Source organism: Chinchilla lanigera, unplaced genomic scaffold, assembly GCF_000276665.1.
Source record: "Chinchilla lanigera isolate Chin_1 unplaced genomic scaffold, ChiLan1.0 scaffold00036, whole genome shotgun sequence".
Classification (NCBI taxonomy): Eukaryota; Metazoa; Chordata; class Mammalia; order Rodentia; family Chinchillidae; genus Chinchilla; species Chinchilla lanigera.
In genome coordinates this window covers 21,721,875-21,736,611 of record NW_004955437.1, presented here as the reverse complement: position 1 = coordinate 21,736,611, position 14,737 = coordinate 21,721,875, and the positions used below count along the sequence as shown (strand labels likewise).

The 14,737-nt window shown below is 53.9% G+C and overlaps 2 protein-coding genes across 7 annotated transcripts in view; one reads left to right on the top strand and one right to left on the bottom strand.

The window, feature by feature from the left end:
• Window positions 1–3,298, top strand: part of Hk1 (hexokinase 1) — a 90,990-nt gene extending 87,692 nt beyond the window's left edge. For all 5 annotated transcript variants that reach the window (XM_005390087.1, XM_013517022.1, XM_005390089.2 and 2 more), the window contains 2 exons: window positions 721–954; window positions 2,292–3,298. In XM_005390087.1, the coding sequence (XP_005390144.1) occupies window positions 721–954; window positions 2,292–2,436 (379 nt within the window). In that variant the 3' untranslated portion in view covers window positions 2,437–3,298. The remainder of the gene's footprint in view (window positions 1–720; window positions 955–2,291) is intronic.
• A 1,350-nt stretch (window positions 3,299–4,648) lies between these two features.
• Tacr2 (tachykinin receptor 2) overlaps window positions 4,649–14,737 on the bottom strand; it is a 12,718-nt gene continuing 2,629 nt past the window's right edge. The window contains exons 2-6 of one of the 2 annotated variants that reach the window (XM_005390085.1): window positions 12,170–12,364; window positions 9,349–9,502; window positions 7,981–8,177; window positions 5,788–5,841; window positions 4,649–5,412 (exon numbers count right to left, since the gene is read on the bottom strand). In XM_005390085.1, coding sequence (XP_005390142.1) covers window positions 5,139–5,412; window positions 5,788–5,841; window positions 7,981–8,177; window positions 9,349–9,502; window positions 12,170–12,364 — 874 coding nt within the window. In that variant the 3' untranslated portion in view covers window positions 4,649–5,138. The remainder of the gene's footprint in view (window positions 5,413–5,787; window positions 5,842–7,980; window positions 8,178–9,348; window positions 9,503–12,169; window positions 12,365–14,737) is intronic. The other variant, XM_005390086.1, reaches the window with a different exon arrangement.

The window sequence follows — 14,737 nt, the reverse complement described above, 5'->3', positions numbered from 1 at the left end:
AAAAAAAAAAAAAAAAAAAAAAAAAAAAAAAAAAAACAACCAAAAAAAATTGCTTAAGCTTGTAGATCAAGAAAAACCACAGAAAAGCACATATAAAGGATGGTCTCATTTTGCATATTGTAAGGACAGTATTATTAGGACAGTATCTTAGTCACTTTCCTGTTGCTGGGACAAAATATCAGATACCCAAAACTGAAAGGAGAGGTTTACTCTGGCTGATTTTAGTCCATGGTCAGCTGGCTCCAAGGCACAAACAAGATGGCAGCCAGGAAGCATAGAGAGGAAGGGAGGAGCTGGGTTGAGAATCCACCCTTCCAAGACACCCCGGTGACCAAACCAGGCCCTACCACCCAGTAGCACATTCAGCTGCTGTTGAGTACAGCCCCTGCCGATCCAGTCACCTCCCACACACAGGAGGAGTTCAGGGGACATTTTAGATCTAAACCATAACACTGCTGTTAAACATCTGCAAAATTGACTGCAAGGAAATGTACTGAAATGTTAATAGCATTTTCCTAGATGTTGAGATTGTGGATAGTTTTTTTCCAGCTTTAATTTTTCTAGATTTGCCAGATTTTCTACAGTTTAGCATATAGTACTTTGGGGATCATTAAACAAACAGATTTGTGATGTAAACCACAATGCTGACCCATAGATATGAGGCCAGACCTTTGGAGTTGGCCCCACTTCATCCCACCCCTTGGCTTTTGTCCACCACAGCGACCGATTAGCGCTGCTCCAGGTCCGGGCCATCCTGCAGCAGCTGGGTCTGAACAGCACGTGTGACGACAGTATCCTTGTCAAGACCGTGTGCGGGGTGGTGTCCCGGCGGGCTGCGCAGTTGTGCGGTGCGGGCATGGCTGCCGTGGTGGACAAGATCCGGGAGAACCGAGGGCTGAACCATCTGAACGTGACTGTAGGGGTGGATGGGACGCTCTACAAGCTTCATCCGCAGTGAGTGGGGCTTCCGATTGGGATGGGCTTGCTGGGCTGGCGAATTCTTTGGGAGTTTCGGGCTGTGTGGTGTGGTTCCCCTAGGGAGATTCCTCAGGGAGTCTGGGGAAATTCCTGCGGGGACTGGGGCCTGTCTGGGACAACAAGCAGCCCTACAGTTTGTCTGGAATCCTTGAGGAGCGGAGAAGACTTCACCTGGCTGGCTCACCCTAAGGCACCACGGACTCTCCCTGCTTCTCCTGGGCCCCTCTGCAGTGGGTGGTGCTGGAGGACAGGAGGTGGGGATAGCGCGGACTTGCCGGCTGCAGCCACGTCTAGAGGCTGTGCTTCCTAAGTTTGGACAAGAAATAAAGAAGAGCGAAGGGGGACTGGGTGACTTGTTCACCTGCAGAATCAGCTTGTCCCTACTTGGAAGGGCAAGCACAGTGCTGGTCCTGGGTCCTGAGGCAGGGTATGGCCTCCTTTGGGTCAAGTGTCTATGCCCATGTCAGAGAAGGAAAGGTGACTTCACTGCATGACCCACAGCTTGATGTTATGAACAGAGTGACCATGCCTAACATGAGAATAGTTTTGCCAGGGAAGAAATGCTACAGATTATTATTCTGGGACCATGGGCAAACTGGGACCATCCCAGATAAACTGGGCCTACAGCTCCACAGAGCTTATGTCATGCCTGTGGCTGGGGTGGAGCCATGTTCATCCTCACTCCATCTCCATCTCCTTAGTCAGGGAGGAGATGGTCCCTGGTTTGGGCTAGACTTTGGAGCCAGGAACCCTTGGATTCAGTCCTGGTCCCATCATTTAGCAGTTGTAGGCAGTGTTTAATCTCTGTCATCTGCCTCATGGGTTAACAGCTCCTGCCAGAACTAGAAGTGGTGTATATGAAGTAGGGGGCACCTGGCAGGTGTTTAGTGAGGGGTGGCTCTGACTGCCGAGAGCCCCTGCCTGACCCTGTCCTTTTTAAATGCAGAAACAAGAATCACCTCTGACTTAGAGATGATCCCTTACTAGGAGGCTCCCTCTCAGCTGCAGGTGTGGGTGCCAGGCTGTGGGCAGTGCTCTGTGGCCTCAGGGCTGTAGCTGGGATGGGTGATGTCTGTTCCCATGTTGTCTCCTTACTGACCTCAGGTCCCTGGGAGCCCCGAGTGCTGAGGCGGAGGTGTCTCAGCCTTGCCTCATAAGTTGTGCAGTGCAGCTTGTCTTTGGGACCCTGGGTTAGGCCTCCCTCTTGGAAGCTGTGGTTAGGATTGGCCATGGAGCTTGACTGTTTTCAGGCAGGCCCAGCATTGCCTCTCAGCTTCCTGTACCAACCTTGTCTGCTTTCTGTTTGTTTTCAGCTTCTCCAAAATCATGCACCAAACCGTGAAGGAACTGTCACCAAAGTGTAATGTATCCTTCCTCCTGTCAGAAGATGGTAGCGGCAAGGGGGCCGCCCTCATCACAGCCGTGGGCGTGCGGCTCCGAGGAGAAACAAGCAGCTAAGAGTGCAGGAGCCCAGCCCACCACCCTTCTAGCACCTCTCTCCAAAAGCGACAACCCCCTATTCCTTCCAGCGAGCCATGCTGGGGACACCCCTGGCGCCAGAGCCCGCCACACTGCAGCAGGGAGGAAAAGAGAATCCAACTAATGGTGTATAACGTAGGGTTCAACATAGAGTGTGTGCTGTTGATAATCTCTCACCTGGACCCCTCACCTGCCCTGCCATTCTGCATGATTTGATTTCAGCCCGGTTGTGCGTTCCCCACATGTGAAGTGTAGTGACATCCATTTCTATCGCTGGTACCCATCAGCCGGGTTGTCTGTTGGCTCAGATGAAAAGTCACAGCACCAGACAGGCCTTTGGGGCCTCCAAAGCCCGTTCTTGGGGTCGCCTCCCCTGGGTGAAGTGTATTATCACCAGCAGACACTGCCGGACTCTGCTCCCCGGGGCGTGGCCTGCGGGGCGAGTATGGGCATAGCATCACTGCTTCCTCCTGTCCCAGCACCCACCTTGGCCTGGCATCCTGTCAGGGTGGCTCAGTGCCACTAAACCGTGTGTCCGTGGAACCAGTCCTAGCCACGTCGTGACAGTCTTGCAGTCTGTGTGTCTCGTGGGGGGAGGTGGGCAGTCCTGCGGGAAGGTGTCTTGTCTCCATTTGGGCAAAAGGAATCAACCCACAACAACGCGTCACTGGAATTCCCATCGCTTTTGTGAGCCATGTTGTATGACCTAGTAAACTTTGTACTGATTCAAGAACCCGAGTGATGCATCCTGGCTGCAGAGGGATTTTGGGATGTACTGAAAACCAGAAGTTGGGGATTTTTGTGGGTGTGGGGAAGTTTAAAATAAAGATTATGGCCGTCAGCCCCTAGCCTTGGTTGAGCATGAGAACTTTACCATCCCTGCAGTATCCCAGAAGCACACTCTCATCTGGTTTCCAGCACCTCTCCTGCCCACTCCTGTTCCAGCCCCAGCCTCCTGCAGTCCTCATGTGAGGGTCCGGAAGGAAGGGACAGAGCTAGAGGCCTCTGTCCTCTGTACTTGCCAGAGCGCAGGAAAAGGGCGGCAGCCTCCAGGGACTGCTTGGTTTACTAAGGGGACTGCAGCACTGGTCCTTTGGCCACCCCCAGCAAGCGGATGTGGCCTCACCTCCCTCCCTGCTGCACAGGACAGCCAGTAACTATGCCCCTGCTCCCACAAGCAAGTGTGGAGGTGGCCCCAGGGTGGGGTTGCTGTTCTGTCCCCTCCCCGTCTTAATAGTCTGACTCTCATCCCACCCCTCAGGCTGTTCCAACCCAAGGCTGCCATTCTGGGTTCTTCCCCTGGAGCCCTGTAGTGGCTTTCAGATTGGTGCATCCGGGTACCCTGCAGTGTCCCAGCCTCAGTGGCAGGTCTGAGTGGCTCCCCAGCACTGACTGCATCCCCACTCAGCTTGGCAGGATCAGAGTCTTTATTGGGGGCATCAGTAGTGCCAGTGTCTAGCACAGTGACCTCTGGGGAGAACACAGATGACACTGACCTGTGGGTGTGCATTTACAGTGGCACACGGTTCTGTAGGGGCCCTGGATGTGCGTGTGGGGAGAGCTGTGCCCTGACTGGACTGGGCCAAGCCTGGAGCACTGTAGGAGCTGGACAGTTCTCTGCCTGCTGGCTTCTTGCTGCCCAGTTGAGGTGGGAGCTGTGTTGCTGGCTGGCAGAGTAAAGATGAATGTGGCTATGGTTTGTGGAATGCAGTCTGTGTGGCCTGCTCACTTACAGGCATCAGTTCCATGATCCTCAGAGCTGCCCTGAGTTAGCCTTGTCACTGGGCAGAAGAGGCTGGGGGTCAGACTGACCTGCCCGAGGCACAGCTGAGGTTTCCTTTGACTCATCCACATCTACTCAGGGTGGCTTCTGGCCTCTTAGATTCTGGGCAGAGAAACACCAGGCTGTCTTGTAGCGGGTGGGCTTTGCAAAGTAAGGCTGCTCTTTCCTTGTGCGGCCTTATAATGAATCAGTGTCGTGTCTGTGTGCTGCCCACAGACATTTCTGTGAGCCAAAATTAACAAGTCTAAAGCCAGGCGTGGTGGTACATGCCTGTAATCCCAGCACTCAGGAGGCTGAGGCAGGAGGATCAGTGTGAGTTTGAGGCTAGCTTGAGCTACAAAGTGAATTCAAGGCCAGCCTGAACTGCATAGTGAGACCCTGTCTCAAAAAGACAGGGAAAAAAAAAAAAAAAAAAAAGGCCAAACTTGGCAAATCTGGAAGGCTCACAAGCACATTTGGACTTCCAAGCTTTTCTTGGAAGATCCGGCAACAGTGGGCCCTCGTTGTAGAACACATCCCATACATTACCGCAGCTGTGCCGTACTAAGCAGCCGCAGTCTCCTATGAGTGCCTGTCACAGTCACTACCTTTCCCTGTCACCCCAACTCTGAGCTTGGAAGTCTGTTGCTTTTTACCATCTCATTTGCAGTTTTTCTTTTTAACTGGATCTAATTTACACATTACACTGTATACCCAGGAAGACATTTGAGCTTGTGGTTCCTGCACTGGGAAAGTGTTGGCTTCACAGTGTCTTTGCTGACTATCTTTGGATCCCAAAGCCCTCTGAGGTGGGTGGCTGAGTCCTCCTGGTGCTTGTATCTCCTGTAGAGTTCTGGGGCCAGCTTGCTTTCCATGGTGGATTAAATGGTGGGCATGGACAAACTTTCAGATCTGGCCTTCAACTGGCTGCCTCTCCAAGGATGCTAGGCCCCATTCTGCAACCAGGCACCAGACTTGAGAGTGCCACAGACTCCCCATCTTGGGGACCCCCAGCCTGCCCATTGGTAGCCTCAGAGGGGACCATGTCCCCAGCCGGGAACAAAATCTCCTTGGTGTGACACCTGTTGACCCTCAAGGAGAAGGATGGAGTGTGAGTCAGCTCCAGCTTATCTTCCTCAGTTGGTGTGACCCACGGGCAGCACTGGAAAGCCAGCCGGAACCCAGAGCGAAACCTGGGGGAGGAAGAGTCACCCAGAACCAGGGAGTTAGGGGTACAGGAGCCATAGTGTGATCACTCAGCCCCAGACACCATCTCCCCTCCAGAGGAAAGCAGCTGCGCACTCCCAAGAGCCACCACTGCCTCTGAGAGATGCATTCCTTCATGGATTGGATTTCTGCAAACACCCAGAAGTATTCTAGAGTTTTGTTTGTGATTGAAGTGGGTGATTGAGCTGACCTTGGCTATTTGTTACTACAAACCAAAAGAACCCACCTAGGGGCTGGGAATTTAGCTCAGCGGCAAAGCGCCTGCCTGGCAAGCGCAAGGTTGTGAGTTCGGTTCCCAGTACTGGAGAAAAACCAAAAAAAAAAAAAAAAAAAGAACCCACCTAGAGTTGCAGAGGAACAGCAGATTTTTTCCCATTTGACTTGTCAGCTGGCTTCTAAAGAAATATTCAAAAGGGAGTCTTTTTAAAAAAAAAAAAAATGGAGCTAAGAGATGCTCTGCCAAGGGACTGCTGAAGGTCTGGGTGTTGACTGGAGTGGAGAGGGAGAGGCGGTGAGTGGGAGGAAGGGATTGGCACAGGGAAGATGGGCTGCTCGGAGACAGAGTGAGAAGAATAATGAGACCATGAGTGAATCGGAGAGGGCAGAACTGCACTGTCACCACCTGGGCTGCAGGGTTCCATGTCTCAAAAGAGCCACCTGCCATGGGGCTGGGGATTTAGCTCAGCGGCACAGCGCCTGCCTGGCAAGCACGAGGTCGTGAGTTCGGTTCCCGGTACAGGAAAACAAACAAACAAACAAAAAAACCCAAAAAACAAAAAAAAGAGCCACCTGCCGAATGGCTCTACAGGACCCCACGGTGTGGCCTCAGAGTCCATCAAACCTCACGTGGCCTCTGCCCCATATCCATGTGCGCCCACCCAAGCTCCCAGTCACCCTCCAGACCTCAGCACCTGACAGTGCCATCCTTCCTGCCACCCAGCCCAACAGCCCTGGAGTTACCTCTGCTGCTTGCACATGTCCCCTCCTTTCTGTCAATGTGGTTGCCAAGGTTTTAGCCATGTCCGGACCCGGACTACAACCCGGCGAGTGGAAACCACCTTTCCCCGGAGCCATCACTGGGCCTCTGTCTGTGCCCTATCGGAGCTTCTGTCTCCCTGCTCAGAGCCCACATCCTTACCCCGACCACGGGGCCGTCACTTGGCTGCCCCTTCACCTTTTCCCTCAGCTTGGAACTCCTGCCCCGGCTACAGGGCTGACTCAGTCACTTGTGCCTTTGCTCAGATATAAAGCTTTGCCCCTTTGCTCATTATCGAGGGCTCTCAGCACTTCCTGTCATCCTTTACCTCTCTAGTTTTCCTGTCTCCATGGTGCTGTTGTTTAGTGCACCATGGGCTCCACTTACTCCACGTTTGTTAATTGTTATCTCCTGCACCATCAGGTCAGCTCTCTGAAGAAAGGAGTCTTTTTGTTCCCTGTTGGTTCCTGTGGGCCTGGGACAGTGCCAGACACACATTGCCACTCAGTGAGCACCTTCTCAATGAATGGAGAGTCCTACCACAGCCCCAGACCTCTGTGACTGCCAGTGTCATCACGAGTGAACGATTCAGAGGTGACTGCAGGACCATGCGGAGCCCAGGGGTGCTGGTGTTGTTCACACCCCGGGGTGCTGTGTGGTGCGGTAGCATGGTGTGTGGGTGGCCCCTCCCTGATGTGACCCCCCACCCCACGTTGTCACTCCCCCAATCTCGTGAGAAATGTGTATGGGGACAGGATGACAGGCCATACTGTATGCGAATTCCTAGCTCTGTCCTTCACGTAGGAGCTTAGGAGAGTTCTTTCTCAGGCTGTTTCCTCAACTTTCTCCAGGGGCTGCCCAAATGCTTTCTAATGGGTTGGGCCCCCAGGAAGCACTCCAAGAATCAGTTCCCTCGCTTCCTGCTTGCCTGCCTCAGGCGAGTGATAGCTGATCACCAAAGATCCTGGTGGCATTATAAGCAGCCTGGGCACTTGGGCAGGCTTGCCCCTCCTCTTACCCACCCTACCCTGAGGTTCCCCAGGCTGAGCACAACTCCCCAGGCTGAGGCTCCTGCTCACCAGCTGCCCCCCTTCAAGCCCCCAAAGCAGATGCCAACTGCCCTCAGGCTCCACTTCCCCAGGAACACCAGTGGGGAAAAGCAGCTGGGGAGCGAGACCCCAGTCCCCGCTCCCAGGCCATCTCTGCCGAGGTCACTGCCCAGCTGCGCTGGAGGGGAGGAAATGCACTGTGAGCCCTGTCCTGCCCCCAGCCTCCCCTTGAGTGCTTCACGTGCCAGGCTGCTGCTTACCTGCCCCCGGCAAGTCCTCAGGAGGAAGCCTAAACATCAGGATAGAAGCAGCCAAGCCCTTTGACCTGATTCTTTTCCCTCCCACTCTCCTCTGTCTTTCTCTACTCCCCGCTTCCCTCCATCTCTCTGGTCCTGCCTTCTCTTCATTGCAGATGTACACCCCAGAAGAGACAGCAGGGACATGGAGCAATGGGAGCCCATGTGGGGCCTGTCTGGGTACTGGGGGGCAGGGGAGCTGGGTGGGTTCACCTTCGGTTGAGGCAGCAGTAGATGATGGGGTTGTACATGGTAGAGCTCATAGCCAACCAGAAGAGCGCCAGGTAAACCTGCTGGATGAACTTGTGGCAGTAGATGTCCTCCTGGAAGCTGCCCAGGATGAAGTAGAGGTGGTACGGCAGCCAGCAGACGGCAAATGTCACCACCACCAGCACCATGGTCTTCACAAACTGCTCCAGGAGAGTCTCTGGTCATATCTCAGCCCCTGAGGCCAAGCCCCACCCTTCCAGGGCACATGCTGCCCACATGCTCTGGAGCCCCCACCTCAGGTCCTTTGCACAGGCCCGTCCCTCTGCTCACTCCGCTGTCCTTCCTTGAGATCCTTACTCCTAGGAGCCCAGCTGAGTGGCCCCCTCCTCCCAGGTCCCTCTCCTCAGAACAGCTTTACTCCCTGGAGAGTAGATAAGCTCTCACGCCTGACCCTACCCTGAGGAGCTCCTGTCCCAGCTGCGGGGTCCCAGGCTGCACTGTGGCTGGGATCTGTATCTACTATAGCCCTTCCATCTATGGGCACTGAGGTCCAAACAGGGACCCGAGCCTCCTCCCAGAGGTCAAGTCCCTGACCTGCAGATGCCCAGCCTCAAATGCTGGGCCTCTACAGGCACAACCTGTAGTGCCCAGCACCCCAGGAGGGATGAAGGCAAGCTCGGATGGCACATGGGGAGCAGCGCTCCAGGAGGAGGGACACCCTGAAGGGGTCTGATGCCCAGTGGCCTCCCTGAACAGCCCTGTAAAGTCTCCTACTATTGGCAAAGGCCATGACTTTGACCTGGCTACACACGTCGATTCACTCAGTGCCTCCTCCCTTGCCTGGCATTAAAGGGGTGCTGCCTTTCTTGGGGGAGAGCAGAGGAGGTCTGGATCATAGAATGCTATAAACAGCACCCTTTAGGGGCGCTGGATGACGAGAAGAGGGGGGATATTAGCACGTTCCACAGAAATCTGGGACAGACTTGAAGAATCCAGACTGTAAACCGGTCTCCAAGTCTCTAAAGTCAGTCATTCCATTACTGGGGGGTGCTCTGAGATTCTATCCAGCCGAACTCCTGCAGGCACTCTTAAGGGGCTTCTAAAATTCAACATTTCAATTATTCAAAATTCTACTATTTTAATATACTGTCATTCTAAGATACTTTAACTTTGTATTTGCCCTCAAGCCGAAGAAGATCCACCTGCTGGGGAGGAAGGAATTCAGGCTCTGGGGCCTGGGCTTGGCACAGGGGCAAATTATAGGCCAATGCCGTGCTTCCAGGCCCCGCCTTACACTCGGGCCCCGCCCCCACCCCAGTTTGTGCCCCGCCCCCCCTTCCCCTGCCTCGGCCCCGCTTTGCCTGGCCTCACCTTTTTCTTGGCCTGCAGGTGGCGCAGGTTGGCGCCGTGCACTTGGTGTCTGGGGACTGCGCGCCGCCACAGCGTGAGGCCGATGATGCTGTAGGCCACGAACATCACAGTGAGCGGTAGGAGGTAGATGAGGACGATCACCACCAGGTGGTACCTGGAGAGACAGCCAGGGGCCTGGGCAGCGTGCACACGGGCGACTCCGACATCTGAGACTGGAGCAGGACCCGCAGCTTCTGCCCAGCAGCCCCATCCCGGTCTACCTACAGGGGCCTTGGTTTGATTTAAAGAAAAGTAAATGAATGGGGCGTGGTGGCAGGAGGATTGTCAAGTTTAAGCCCAGCCTAGGAAATTTAGGGATTTAGCAAAACCTTGTCAAAAGAAGAAGGGGAAGGGAAAGGGAAAGGGAGCTAAGCTAGAAAGACCTCAAAAATAAAGCAGGCCACCCATCTCCGTGTCCAGGGCGCGGGCTGAGGCCCAGAGAGAGGCAGGAAGTCTGTGCACAGGAAACAACTTTCCACGCTGAGGACCCACACAACCTCCCTTTCAGAAGAATGGGGCTCTTGTCCAGCCTCTAATTTAAAGTGTGATCATGGACAAGGCGGGTTTCTCCCTCAGCCTTAGTTTCCCCATCTATAAAAGAAGGAAGTAATCTCAACCCTTTCCAAGAGTGAGCAGCATTTTATTCTTTCCTGGGGATGCTGAAGCTGGGAATGCACACTGGGGCCGGTGTCTGCACAGCAGAGAGAGCTGCGGAGTGTTGAGGATCACCCTCTAGAATCTGCCAGTCAGGGAGGCCTCTCCTCAAGTGGGGCCTGTGCTTTTTGTATTTGTATTTGGGGGGTAAATATGTATTTTCTTGGAGGGGGGCAACCGTCATTTCCTGATCCCCTCCCAGAATGGCTTTCCTAGCCTACCCTGGCCCTTCATTTTCCCTTTGCCTGAGGCAGGGATGCAGTTCAACCCCCAGACGGTGGTGGGTCCTGGATAACCTGAGTGCTTCCTGGTGCTCCTCCCAGGGAGAAACCCCATATGAAGGTGGAGAAACACTGTTCCCCCTACTGTCCAGGGGGCCAGGTCCAAAATGTTCTGCTCACCGCCTGGCTCTGAGCCAGAAAGGGCTCCGGGCTCCTTCCCTTCTCTTGACCCCACCCTGGTATACAGAGTGGAAGCGGGGACACTGGGCAGAGCATGTCATCAGGACTTGTCCTTCCCTGGAATAGGCTGCTCAGCAGATGGTCATTTCCCCAGCACAGAGTGGGAGCGCAAGGGTGCCCTCACTGCGCAGTGCTCGGACCCATGGGGCCCGGGTAGGGGTGCCTGTTGGGGAAGGTGTACTAACCGAGGTGGTGTCACAGTTACCTGGAAGCCATTGGCTAAGATCATGCACATCCTCAGGCTTGGGGCAGCCGGGGCTTTGTTGGACTAAAAATGGCACCTCCAGGTTTATTTTCTTTGTCCCCTCTTTGCTGCACACTGGGCATTCGTTCTGTGTCAGGCGCAGCACAAAGGGCTTGTGTACCTAAGGTCATTATCACAAATTCTCCCACTTTGGAGAGAAAGAGCCAAAGGCTCGGAGAGACTGGCTATAAGGCGCTCCAGCTGAGAGGGACAGGCTAAAATGTGGACTGGCTGCCGACTCCAAAATCTCAGTTGATTTCTTTCTTTCTTTCTTTCTTTCTTTCTTTCTTTCTTTCTTTCTTTCTTTCAGTTGTGGGGATTGAACCTAGAGCCTTTACACTGAGATACATTTCCAGCCCTTTTTTATTTTCTATTTTTGATACGGGATTTTGCCAGGTTGTTAAGTTGCCCAGTCTGGGATTGAACTGGTGATCCTCTTGCCTCAGCCTCCTAGAGTGCTGGAGTTACAGGCATGTACCACCATGCCTGGCCTCAGTCAACTCTTTATCCTCCACTAATCAAGGGTGCAATGTTTGGGGATCCCAAAGCCACACTGTGAGAGCCTCAGAAACAGGCCCAGAGTGGAGAAAGGACACCACCAGGTCACACAGCAGCTGGGGCCTGTTAAGGTCTCCTTCTGCTCTCTCCCAGCCTATGGTTCCCACCTCAGCCGGAAGCAGGCCCATGCTCCATACTCTGCCTTTGTGCCAGGATCTCCTGAGGCTTTGTGGGCTAAGCTTACACAGAGCCCTCCTACACACACATTCGCTAACACACGCCTGTGTGCACACATCTGCAACACACCCATGCACCCACACAGGAGTGGGAGCAGCATGCGAGTGTGATGGGGAGACCTGTGCCACTCCATGCACATCAGACTCAGTCCGTGATCAGGCCCCGCATCCTTAGAGGCCAGAGCAGTGGGGAGGCTGGCTTGGAGGCAGGGCTGCCCACCTTGAGTCCTTGCTTTGCCACTTCCTAGTTGTAGGTACAATCCTTAATTTTTCGGTGCCTCAGTTTCCCCATCCCCAGATAGAATCATTGTAATAATATATGCTGGGTGATGCTAAGGATAAATGGGTTCACATATGTAAAGCGCTTAAAGAGGCGTGGCACTTAGTGTTGCTTTTAGTATACAAGGTTCCAGACTTAAGATGTCCTTGTTCAATGATTTTCCGACTTTCTGACGGAACAAAAGCAACGTGTATTCAGTAGAAAGTGTACTTTGAGTTTTGAATTTGGATTTTTTCCCAGGCTGGTGATATGTGGTCTGATCTGATGGTTGAATCTGGGCGTGACCCTGTAGTTAGCCGAGGAGCCTCAGCAGAAATGTGTGCTCATTTAATTACCCCGTGAGCTCCCACACACATGTAGATACTAATGCATGCACACGAGCACGGGCAACCCCGGGCCCAGGCCTTACAGAAGCAGCGACTTGCCCCCACTGTCTTCAGGCCAGGCCACCACGCACTTGGTGGCGCCCTCATCCTCCGTGATGGTGGAGTAGAAGCACTGGGGGAAGGCGAGGGCCAGGGCTACCAGCCAGATGCCGCCGATTACCGCCTTGGTGCTGGGGGCTGAGAGCCGTGGCTGGAAAGGGTGGACGATGGCCATGTACCTGTGGGCGGAGCTCCATGTGAGTAGTGGGAGCCCTCCCATACGACTGCCCCTCCCCCCACCACACCCCAGCTTCTGTCCACGTTGCTGCTGCCAGTGTCTGGAGTAGCAAATGACCTGCAGAGAGCCCGAGGGGCTGCTGACCCTCCCTAGCCTTGCAGCACACTAGCGCACTAGAACCCAGCCCTCTGGCCCTCTGGGCATGGAATGCCTGATAACTGTGTGTCCCCACTGAAGGCCAGTCTAAGGCAGGCCCAGGTGATGTCAGCCTGCAGCTCAGCCTGGTCTGAGCCCTGCCCTATGCCAGGCCTCCTTCACCAGAAACTTCAGCGTGGTTTTTCCGCCTCCTGGACAAAGCCTGGACCAGCGCTGCCCGCTAGAACTCTCAGCAGTGGTGGGAACGTTCTACATATGGGCCGTCCTGCTTGGTGCTAACGCAATGCAGAGCAGAGCTCTGGGAGCAGGGCGTTATATTGTCATCGGTGTGAATTTAAATAGGCACATGTTGGACAGCACAGGCCCAGACTTTTGAACTCAGCATTCAAGGCCCTCTGTGTGCGGCCAGTGCATTTTCCAGCCTCTGTCACTGCTTCCCCTCCCTGCCCAGGATCACTGTGCTCAGGGAATAGCTCAGAATGGCCCTCCGATCGGTGTGGCTCTGCCTCCCCTCTCAGCCTGGAGCTCCTCCTTCTTTCTGTGTTGATCAAAGTCCATGCGAGACGCCTTCTCCTGGGGAAGTCAGCCACAACAGGCCCATCCTGCTCTCCTGTCTCTGTGGATGTAAGGGTGTGAGCCACGCTTTGGCAGCCCTGGGGCCTCATGGTCTTAGGCAGGGGCTGTTGCATCCATCTTTCACATCAGGAGACAGAGGCGAGGAAGGAGCAGGGCTGGCTTTGAACCCTCCTGGTCTGGGTGGCGCCCCCTGGCTTTCCAGCACCCTCACAGCCCGTGGGCCTGAGCTTGTGCAGTGTCTGGGGCCTGTGTGGCTAAGGGCCCATAGGTCTAGAGCCCTGGCTGAGGAGGGCGAGCCGCTTGCTTCTCAAAGGTCAAAAGACCCAAAGGCTCCTGTGCACAAAGGACCCACCCAAAGAACGTGATGCATTCGGAAATACAGTTAGCAAAATATAAAATAAACTTGGGACATTGTAATGTCTGCACTTCTTTCTCATCCCACTACATAAGACCTAGCAGATCTGAAATCTGCAGTAATTTTGAAGTGGTGGTGCTATGTTGAGGTCTTGAGGGGGGAGCTGGGCTTTGAACCTGGGCGTTGAACATGCTAGGCAAGCACTCTATCACTCAGCTACATCTTCAGCCCTTTTTATTTTGAGATAGGGTCTACCTAAGTTCCCCAGACGAACCTCAAATTTATGACCTTCCTGCCTCAGCCTCCTGAATGCTGGGATTACAGGTGTGTGCCACCACAATTGTGTGCATCCAGCTCACAATTTCTGCAACAACACAAGTACCTGTGATTTCTATTGGTGCTAAAAGCCCCAGGCATTGCTTGCATTGTGGCAAATTGCTTTGATGTCTACATTTGAAATTGTGACTTTCTTTTCTTTCTTTCTTTTTTTTTTTTTTTTTGGTATTGGGAATCAAACTCAGGACCTTGTGCCTGCCAGGCAGGCACTTGTACCACTGAGCTATATCCCTGGCGCATGGAATTGTGACTTTCTTGTCCCTACAAAAGTTCATGAGCTCTCTGGTTCCTCCCCACAGTCCATGACCACAGGGTAAGGACATCTGGACCACAGGATTGTGACACTGTCTCTGTGACACTGTTGTCCTCCTATGCCTGTGGATGACACCCTGGGCCCATAAAATCCTGCAGGGTCATAGGAAATGAGGGTCACCCGGGGACCCAGGCTCCCCGCTGTTCTGGGATGTGGGTGGGAAGGACAGAGTACACATCCTGTCAGCGCCACATCCTGGGACTGTGGATCCAGGCTGATCCCGACTGACTTCTAGCTCCAGTGCTTTCTAGCAGCAGGGGCTAGAGCAGCCTTAGCTTTTTGGACTTCCATTTCTGCCCCTGGGACTGGTCCTAGGAGTTCTTGCTGTAAGGCTGTTGGTGAAGGAGGCAAGAGCTCCAGAAGTGCACCCAGGAGCCTGAGCTGGGGGTTGGAGAGCATGGTGATTCCTATTTATTCACTTTTTTCCATCACTAGAAATGGCTTCTGGACCACATGACCTTCCTCCCGGATTAATCTAGGCCATGGGAAAAAGCCAAGAACGTGGCCTTGCATTTTATGCAGCCCCTGCGGAACAGGAACGTTCACAGTAGAGTGGCGTCTTCGGTATTACGTGGACGCTGACTCTGCCCAGCAAGCATTTCCATCTCGCCTGCTGCATGGGTGTTCATCCAGGCATG